Consider the following 10,334-nt stretch of genomic DNA (forward strand, 5'->3'; position numbering starts at 1 on the left):
AGCCCCAACCTTAGCCCCAACCCTAGCCTTAGCCCCAACCCCAACCCTAGCCTTAGCCCCAACCCCAACCCTAGCCTTAGCCCCAACCCTAGCCTTAGCCCCAACCCTAACCCTAGCCCCAACCCTAGCCTTAGCCCCAATCCTAACCCCCCTACATAGTGATGCGAAAGAGGGGAACATGTAAATCAAGAGACCACGCCCTGAAGTTTGCTCCACCCTGCCTCGCCCTGCCGACTCGATCCTCCTGACGGAAAAGCTTCCGACCCGGTTCCGGTTTGTTCAGACTATTTTCAGGGAATCTGAACCTCTGACTGGATCGTTGCCTCCGGAGAAACATGTTTTATTTAATACGCACAAAATCACACTTTTCCCGATCGCTCCCCTCGAGGCTTTCAAATGAGAGGACGCCGCGCCAAACCTTGTTGACATGTTTATTGACACTGGGCACTCATTCAGAAATATTTACATTCTTCGAAGAGAAATCGGATATTTACGGCTCATTTGTTTAGTGAGGTTTGTTGCGGTCGACTCGTCTCATTCAGAAGACACAGAAAGACGGAATGAGACGCTAATGAAGGTCACGACCCCTGCAATTAGCCGAATAAAAGCAGGTTTATTTCTTATCATCTTTCGCCACTTCTCATCCGTTTGATGGAATTTGTCTGATACGATACAGGAACTGTTAAAGACGTAAACGTAAACTCTTGACTCTCCCAACTCTTTTCCCTAAATGTGCAAACAGAAAATAAAAAATATTTGAACTTGTATGGATTTTGCCTTGAAATCGGAATCGCCTCCGGGAAACGGTCCGATCTAAGGCTTTACACAAAGTTGTAAAAATATCAATATATGATTGAACCCTAGTGGGAAGATACACACTTATATACTTTTGCATAATCTATATACATAAATCCCGTGCCGGGGGACGGACGGTTTCGTTTCCCTCGTGGGACGCAGCAGCTTTAATCCACCTCTGCTGGCGTTCTGAGTTCGAGTCCCTGGACCTCCCGTCCCGTTCTGACCCGGCGTCCTGCTGTGATGTCATCAGTCGTCGGGTGAAGCGCGGCGCTGGAGCGGCTCCTTGAACTCGCACCTCGTGCTCCGTCGGACCAGGAAGTCGGACGGCCCCGCCCGAGTCGTGTCAGATGTTTGACAGTCGTCGGTTGCGGGCGGCTCCCAGCGAGGCTCGCAGCCTGGGCTCTTTGGCTCTGTGGGCGGAGTTAGTGGATGATAAAGACACGCCGCTCGCCCCCGGACGCGGGGGGGGGGGGGGGCGGTTCTAAACGCACCTGTAGTGCTCGTTGAAGTCCAGCCTGAAGCTGAGGAAACGCAGACTCTCATCCGTGCTGGTCATCAGCAGCACCAGGAACTGCTGGACGATACTCTGGAGGGGGAAGCGGGTAGACGAGTGAGGAGGAGGGTTTCTCCTGCGGGGGGGTCGGGGGGGCTACCTGGTAGAAGTGGGTGAGGATGCGGAGCTGCGATCGCATCTTCGGCACGGTTTCCTGGAACTCCTGGATTCTCCTCGTCTCCTCCGCTTCCTGCTCGGCTGTAACTCCCCACTGACCCTGGACCGGCGACGCAGGTCAGTCTCTGCTGAGCCCAGAGAAGCCCCGCCCCCGCCACGCCCCCTACCTCCTCCCCTCGCCGGCGCCTCCTCTCCTCATGCTGCAGGCGGAGGCTGAGCTCCTCCAGCGCCGAGCGGTACAGCGAGTCCTGGGCGCTTTGGAACTCGATGATCTGGTCGAAAATGGCTCTCAGCTGGTTCAACAGCGACTGGAGGGGACAGACGGGAAGGACATGAAGGACGCGCACGCGTCCCGCGTGTGTGTGTGCGTGCGTGCGTGTGCGTGCGCTCACCCTGCTGCTGCCGTCCAGCAGACACCTGGAGATGACGCTGTCCAGGAAGACGTCGTGCGCCGCGATGATGTGGTCCAGGTCCCGCGCCTGCTGCACCTTGTTCCAGAGCTCGTCCCAGGAGCACTCCAGCACCTGGACGGTCGGAAAAAAAGCACGCGTTGCTCAAAGGCCCGGGGCGGCGGCCCGAACGCCCGGCGTGTCGGCGGACGTCACCTCGAAGGTGATGTAATACTGCATCTGGTGGATGAAGTGGACCATCTCGGAGGCCAGGATGTGGCACTGGTGCAGGACGCCCGACAACTCTGGGCGGCCAATAGAAACGCAGAAGGTAAGCGGGCGCGCGCTTAAGAGGAACGCGGCGTGCGCGAGGAGCCGTTACCGGGCATCGTCTTCAGCAGCTTGGCGTTGCACATCTGGCCCTTCCAGATGTCGGTCAGGATGTACTCCATCCTCTTGGCCCGCCACAGGAAGTTAAAGACGCGCAGGTAGTGGGCCATGCACTCCCGCGTGAACACCTGAGACACAAAGGCGTGGTCACGCACACACACACACACGCACACGCACGCACGCGCACACACGCGTCTCATACCGTGGAAATGGGTCCGTCGACGTGGTAGTCCAGACTGAACACGTCCCAGCCCGTGTCCCCAGGAGACACCTGGACAGGACAAAGACATGGCTGAGCTGCTACGGCAGGCAGACACACACACACACGCACACACGCGCACACGCGCACACGCACGCTACCTCCAGCAGGCGCACATCCAGCCTCTTGAGGATCTCCGCGTGGTCGAACTGGGCGTTCGTGGCTCTGACCGCCGTCTCCAGGATGCCGGTCAGGTTGTGTTGGTACAAAGTGGTGGCGGGACGCGCCAGCTCCGGCCTGGGGACACGAGGACGAGGACGAGGACGCGGGACGATGAAAGCGGCGCTCGGCGGCGCGAGGAAGCAGAGGCGTGCCCGTTTGCTCACTTGAGCAGGTCCATGAGGTGCCGGATGAAGTCCCCCTGGCCCAGCAGCAGGTACCTCCTCATGGCCTGCAGGTGCTCCAGCAGCAGGTAGCCGCGGTTCAGGACGTCCAGCAGGTACCTGCTGGTGTCGAAGTAGGCGGCGTCGATTTTCTCCTGGAACGCCCCCTCCAGGTCCGACAGCAGCTCGGCAGCTACGAGAGACGGCAGGCGTGCGTTAGCATCATTATTACACGCATTACGGCTTTGAACGGTGTTGCCGTGACGACCAACAACGCTGAGAGCGCAGACGCCACCCAGAAACCTGCACGAACAGGCCAGCTGGAGACAATTGTTGGATTTACTGACATCTAGTGGTGAGTTTGCACACTGCAACCAATTATTTGTTTACATATGTTTTTTGTGTGCCTGTATTAAAATAAATTATTGCCCTCCAATATCCTGTTTGCTCTGTTGCCGAGCGACCGGGTGAGGAGAGAGAAAGCGTCGCGTCCTTCAAGCAATGCAGACGGGATCAATAGAAGAGACCTAAGTATAACTCGCTCCTCTTCATAATGAAGAGGAGGGGAAGAAGGACGGGGGAGCGGTAAGAGCATCGACAGCTGCCGGCCGTCGACACGGCAACGTCGATGAGGAGGCTCTTTATTGGTCGTTTATATCCTTAGTTTCAAAACAAACTCTAAAAATACCAATAAAGTCCGAAATCGTTACCGCTGCTGTTCCACGCGCTCTGCCGGAGAAATCGCGGCGTGCACGTGAGAAAGCGGGTCTCCTACCGTCTTTGGGCGTGTCCGCGGAGTTGGACGCCGGCGTGATTCTGCCCGGCGGCGTCCGGTCGTGGCAGACCTGATGCAGGAAGTTGATGGATTTGCCGATCAGAAGTACCTAAAAAGGGGACAGACGGAGAACGTCAGATAGAGAGAGAGGCGTGCGTGCGTGTGCGTGTGCGCGTGTGTGTGTGCGTGCGTGCGTGTGTGCGTGCACCTTGCGGGCCTGATCCATGGTGATAAACGACGGGATCATGGACTTCCTGAGGGAATACTTGTCGTGCCACAGACGATCAGCTTTCACGTTGGGATCCGACGCTACGAAGAACTGCGCGTACGAAAGCACACGCCGCACGCCGTTTCAGTTCCCAGACCGGGTCAACGGAAACGCCTCCGAAAGCAGGGGCGGAACTCACACCGAGCCACGGCGCGCGCCGTACCTCGTGGTAGGTGTCTTCCAGCTCGCCGTCGTAGATCCACCTGTACAGGAAGTTGAGGATGGGATGCGACACCAGGCTGAGGATGTGCTGAACCAGCGCCCTCATCTGCGGGTCTCCGGTTTTCCCGTACGAATGGACGGCCGACGCCAGCTCGCCGCCTTTCCGACCTGCCGGCGCACGAGAAGACAGAACCGAAGCGAAATAAAAAACGTCGCTTCGACCCCTCGCCGCCGTCGACGCCCCCGACGCACCTTGGCAGAAGTCGACGAGCGCCGCCAGCGTTTTGAGCCGGACTTTGGGGTCGTACATCCAGACGAGGAGCCTCCTGAGCGTCAGGCTCCGCCCTGTGGACGCGTCCACGTCCTGCTCGTCCTCCACCTGCAGCCGCAGCGTGGAGCACACAGGAAGACGGTGAAGCGTCGGTTTCACGGCGGAGCGCGGGGGGGAAGTTTCAACGCGTCGGTATAAAGAGCGCCGCGGCTACATCCCGGCGGGGGCGTTTGTTTCGCGCACCTGGGAGTGGAGGACGGAAAGCAGCCTGTAGTACTCCTTCAGCTCCAGATGTAGCGCGGCGCAGAAGCTCTGAGGGACGAAACAAGGTGTGGCAGAGATGAGGGGGGGGGTCCTCAGGTACAGCAGCACGCCGTCCACTTGGACCCACCTGGCCGACCAGACCGAAGGCCTGATCCAGGCTCCGGGCGTCGGTGTACTTCCTGACTTTGTTGTGGAGCCAGCCGAGCTCAGCTAGCCGGCTGCTGGTGTCCCTCAGGGACTTGCACAGTACGACCTGGTGGGGATGAAAAGCACTCGCACCATTACCCAAGTCCCTGGGGGTGCATCGGGGAGGGGGGGGGGGGCAGGATCGCTCAATCGGCTCCTCTCACCTGCATCTACGACGAGCTAACGCTACCCTTAATGCTAGCTACGAGTGACTCAGAGCCGATGCTCTTCATCAGTGACAGCAGATTAACCGCGAGGCTAAGTTTAGCATCACTGAGAGACTGAGGCGCACTTATCGATGCTACGGAAGAGGAGGGGGGGGGGGGGTTGAAAGGAATGGACACGAAAGAGAGAGAGAGAGGGGGAAAGATCGATGTGGCTCGGAACCAAAAAGCTTCGTATTGATCCGTTGATTCTTTTAAAGTCCGGTTAACAGCTCGCCTCTCGACGCACGGCGCGTCGTCACGTCAACGCGAGAACGCGCCCCGCCCAAAATGAGGCTGGCGGGTTTCACCTGGGTCGCCGGCGAGTTCAAGCAGCGCCTCTTTTTAAGGGTCGAATACTTTCCTTTTCTCAGTCGTGATTCGAAACAGGGAATGCATCCGAACTCTTCAGCTACCTTGGCGTCTGTCTTGTAGCCGTTATCCTGGGCGCTCATTTTGATGAACTTGCCGTCAATTCCTTGGAAGACGTAGAGAATGTCGCGCACCAGCGCCGCCTCGCTCACCTCGCCTGCGCCCACGGGAGGAGGAGAATTTACGATGATGCTTTTACCAAGACCTGCGCCGCACGGAGGCGCCAGGGCGCTCACCGTCCCGGGGAGGACGGACCACTCTGGCAGAGGCAGCCGGGGGCGCGAGGGGCGGCCGGGCGGGGGGCGGGTTCAGAGCGGAGGGGGGGGGACAGTTCACGGGAAGAGTCCAGGCCAGCCGGGAGCCCAGAGGCTGGACGGCGCCGGCGGCAGACGGAGGGGGTTGCCTGAAAGACAAAGATCTGGGATTAAAATTCATGAAGAGATCAAATTTAGCTACTGTTTAACATTTAGCTTAAATTTAGTATAATATTACTAAAGGCTTAGAAACGGTTGGAACGCCTGAATTAAAGCTTTGCTAAATATTGAAACGCCATATTTAATTGAAAAATGTAACAAGACAAACAGACAAATGTTGAAAATTAGAAATTTCGTCTTTTTTTTTTTATGACAAGTCCTTTTTGGGATTTGGTGAGCATGTTTGAAAAGGTGGTTTGGCTGTAACAAAAATAGGAAAACAAGTTCATTTTCAACCAGAAATCACTTTTAGCAGTTCCTAAAAAATAATGTGAAAAAAAAACGTTTTTTTAAAACTTAAGTTAAAAATTAAACTGTAATTTTCAAAAACCATTTTCTTTTCTCAGAGTCAACATTTCAAATATTTTAATTGCTATTTTCAAAACACATATTTGCTTTCATTCATTTGCAAACTATAGCATAGAGTTTTAATTTACGCTTTACACGGTGTCCCAATATAAAGTACATCCAATGGAAACTTAATAAAGTCGTTTAAAATGTCGCTCGCTCACATTCATGTATTGTTCGAGGCACATTTCTATAATTCAATAAATTCTATTGTTCCAAAAATGATGCAAATAAAGAAAAGGGGAAAAAAACAAAGAAAAGCACCGCCCTGTTTTTTTTTTTACAGGGGAAACCTTTTATGTTTGGAGACCGGATTTAGATTCCAGAGTGCTCGCTGGTCATTTGGATCTGAACGAGCTGCATTATTAATGCGGAGAAATGGAATTAAATGGCCTCATAAAAACGGATTTAGAAAAGGCTGAGTGGGGAGTCCATTCCGTCGTGTTAACCGACGCGTCCTCTCCCGGACTGTCTCTCACAGGACGAGCGCCGCGTAAATAAACGGCCCTCCGTTTCCCTTTCCTAAGACAGACGACGACGTCTTTGGATCGATGTAACGGTGCGTCTTCTACCGGTCTCACCCAGACAGCAGCGACTGCGGCGTCGGCGTGGGTCCGTTCAGCGAGTACACGCCCAGGCTGGCGAAGCCGCTGGTGCCCACGGTGCTCCTCTCCCCGTAGCTCAAGGCCAGGCTCTGAGGCCGCGTGCAATAGAACGGCGTGGAGTGGGCGTCCCTCGGGAGGGCCTGGGCGAAGAGGGCCCCAAAGTTCCCGACCTGGAGGGGGAGGGGGGGCAAAGATATTTTAGATGAATAAAAAGTCTCATGAACAGAGAGCTAAAGGAATCTGGGTGCGTTTTGTTCCCCACCCTGCCGGACGGCTTGCGGGGGTCTTCAGAGAGGCTCAGCAGCAAGTAGAGGACGGACCATCGATGCTTCAGAACACTCTGGTCAGAAGACAAACGCGTCGGCCGAACATAATCACAGCCAGATTTTACTCTGGAGGTAACATTTAAGATGCGAGCGAAACGGAACCGCCAACCTGCGTCTGCAGCTTCCTGTGCAGCTCCGAGAAGAGGGCGGCGTCCGCTTCTCTCCTCTGCTTCAGCACTGAAACAGAACCAGAATATTCAAGAGGCGATACTCGCTGCTTTCCACCAACGTCCTGCGACTGCGTTTACGTTCTTTCTTGATCTTCTCCGAGACGAGAAACTCGTCACGCTCGATGGTGGGGGCGTAGTTGCTGCCGATGACTCGCACCGCATACTGGAACTGGTGGGCGACTTCAGCTGGACAACAAACAAACAAACAAACAAACAAACAAACAAAAAGCTCAAGGCAACAAGCAGAACCTTCCTCTGAGACGTCTGCATCCAGCTAACCAATCAGTTAGCTCACGAGAGCTAGAAGGGAAAAAAAAGGATTTTCAATCTTTATTCCAAAATTTGCACGCGTTTGTTTACGCAGCCGCTGCGTTGGAAACGGGTCAAAGGTCATATTCAGTTCGGCATCCGACCAAAAGGCCTTTCAGCTTTAATTTCGGTGTAATTTCAAAGTTTTCCTCCCTTCCGTTATAGGAACCACTCGTGATTCAGCCGCCCGAAGCCACGTAAAAACACCGATTAACGTCGCTATTTGTGTAAAAGGTGAGCCGAAGTGACCGGTCAATGACAAAGTTCGAAGTAATAGTTTTATTTACGTGTAAAACATTCTGTGAATACGAATGTGAACGGCAACAACAACAAAAAGGCTCATTTGTAAATGCAGCTCGCGTTGACGTTTCTTACGTACTTTGTGTACTTGAACGGAGCATGCTAATGCTATATGATGCTAGCTACCTTCGCTTTTCCCCGTTATCCTGCAGCAAAGGCTCTGGAGAAGCACGTTGGGTGATTTCTGATCCAGAGTAGCCATATCGATCAGGCTAACTGTGCGCGCGCCACCCAATAACGGAACAAATACCACACTTTGATACGAACTAACTCCAGTCTTCCGCTGTAAGCGACGCCATTTTGGCACGTTCAGAAAAGCGTACTCTACGTAGCCACGACGTAAGCGCAATTAGCGACGTAAATCCTTCAAAATAAGAGCATGTAAATTGTGACTTGAGCCCTAACCTTGCTTGACTTTCTGAAGGGATTTAGAGTGTTTAATGTCATGTAAAGAATTTAAACGAGCTTCCCTGTTCAATCAAATTCGTACTTTGCTGCCCACGAGGAATTCAAGTAGTGGATAATAATAATACTATATATAAATATATAGTATTTCAGCAGGTCACGTATACCTCAGATGCCATCCTTTTTTTATTTTTTTTTGTCATCCTCCGGGCATTTGTAGATGTAACCACAGTGTCCGACAAAACTTATTTTAACTATACATGTATATGGTTAGAAGTCTCACTAACAAGGCCAAAAATGTAAATAGAACTTTAACAAATTAATAAACTAAAAGCTTAAACGATTTAAAATATTCTTCACCTTATAACATTGTGAATTGTATTGTTTTTTTATTCATTTAAAATGCATTTGCGTTTGTTACAGTTCTTTTTAAAGACATACCGTCTTCCGAATGGCGTTTATTTTGAAAGTCATAACCGGATACGGTATTTGTTATTTTATTACCTTTGAGCCGGTGTTTTGACTGAACCCGCCGAAAAGCGTCTCCAGGAAACGGAGGATGGACGAATGAATGAAAGCGTCACCGGTCGGAGTTCTGACGCTTCAAAATCCACGCGCACGCGCACGCGCAGCAGTTTGAAACGGACCCACTTCACATTCATTCACATACAATTCGAGATATGCCTGTTTTCATTTTATATTAACGATAGATGGGGAAAAATACAATATTGAGAAATTACTTTTTTCTGCGAGACGGTCAAATTTTAGGATTATTTTAAACATTAATTCCATCTTATTATCGAAGTAAAACACACGCACGCACGCACACCAATTACGCACCCCAAAGGTCATCAACGCGCGCATGAGCTCACCTGCAGTTACGCCCACCAGCGGAGGGCTGTGACGTCACCCGATTCCCCGTGACGCGTCCGAAATGAAAGGCGCTTTTGCAGCCGCACAAGACGGAGGCGGTGATTGGTCCGCTCCTTACAGGCGCGCGAGAGGAGGAGCGCGCCTGTCCGTGCATGCATGAAGGGTTCGGCGCGCGCCCGCCACTCCTCCTCCTCCTCCTCCTCCTCCTCCTCCTCCTCCTCGTAGGTGAGTTCAGGAGCGCCAGCCAGTGGGAGCAGCTTCTTCTTCGTCCACGAAGAAAAGGAGGGAGCGTGGAAGTCATGGAGAAAGGAAATCCGAAAAGAAGTTAGCGCGAAGAAAAGCGAAGAAGAGGAAGAGGAAGAGGAAGCAGGATGGGCGCGGAGTTCAGCGCTCTCCGGACCCTCATCAGCAGATACGTGAGTTGGTAACGCCTTCTGTGTGTGCGGGACGCACGCGCGTGTCCTGCCCCGGTTGCGTGTTCTCCGCAGAAGAAGGAGAAACAGCGCAGGAGCGTTTATCTTGGTTTCATGTTCCGCAGGAGTCGCTCCTCATCCGGATTAAGCGGAATGGGGCGCAAAAGGAATAAATAAACTTTCATTATTTTAAATAGCAAGTCACAGCCCCCCCCTTCTGACAAATCTAATTCTGACATTTGGATGCGGGTCTGAACAGAAATCAGCAGATTGCTTCAAAAATCAGATTTTTAGATGAGAACTGAATTATTCCGCATCTAAATTATTATTATTTTTATTTAAGCCTGTTACTTTCAGACACCAGGATTAACCTGCATTCAGAAACCCAGTCAGTAATGTCCGCCTGTTGTTATTACCAGTTGTTATAAAGCATGAACGAGCTGAATGTTGCACTTTTAGTTGTAGTTTTCATCTCCTTTGTGATTGCGACTCCGAACGGAGCCAGTCAAATCACACAAATGATGTAATCCACTTGTCTTCTCCTCTGCCCGGCCAATCAATGGGCGGCGGTGAAGTGCCTTTGATGATAATCCACACTCATCTGGAGCTTTGATCCCTCCCAGAATGCCACAGTGCGGATGAAATGGAACGCTCATTAATTATTAGAGAGAGGAACATTCCTCTTTGCCATGATTTCCACAGAACTTGCTTTTTTTTTTCACTTCCACTGCAAAATGTTCATAATTGTAGCAAATTTAATTCCCTATAATCCTCCTATTTTT

General features: G+C 52.2%; 1 protein-coding gene across 1 annotated transcript; it reads right to left on the reverse strand.

Annotated features, from left to right (window-relative positions):
- Positions 1–423: 423 nt before the first annotated feature.
- LOC137917029 (gamma-tubulin complex component 3 homolog) lies at positions 424–8,063 on the reverse strand. Its single transcript, XM_068759914.1, has 23 exons — positions 7,988–8,063; positions 7,331–7,438; positions 7,192–7,259; positions 7,019–7,096; positions 6,733–6,926; positions 5,567–5,733; positions 5,375–5,487; positions 4,697–4,822; positions 4,550–4,617; positions 4,287–4,420; positions 4,036–4,202; positions 3,813–3,923; positions 3,605–3,713; positions 2,833–3,022; positions 2,608–2,743; positions 2,450–2,518; positions 2,240–2,375; positions 2,074–2,162; positions 1,861–1,992; positions 1,636–1,776; positions 1,452–1,568; positions 1,290–1,384; positions 424–1,208 (listed from the first exon to the last, which is right to left on the reverse strand). Exons 1-23 carry the CDS (start codon positions 8,061–8,063, stop codon positions 1,142–1,144), a joined length of 2,691 nt encoding a protein of 896 aa, XP_068616015.1. The 3' UTR covers positions 424–1,141.
- Between the last annotated feature and the right edge of the window lie 2,271 nt (positions 8,064–10,334).

The sequence above is a fragment of the Brachionichthys hirsutus genome, unplaced genomic scaffold (genome assembly GCF_040956055.1).
Source record: "Brachionichthys hirsutus isolate HB-005 unplaced genomic scaffold, CSIRO-AGI_Bhir_v1 contig_759, whole genome shotgun sequence".
NCBI lineage: Eukaryota > Metazoa > Chordata > Actinopteri > Lophiiformes > Brachionichthyidae > Brachionichthys > Brachionichthys hirsutus.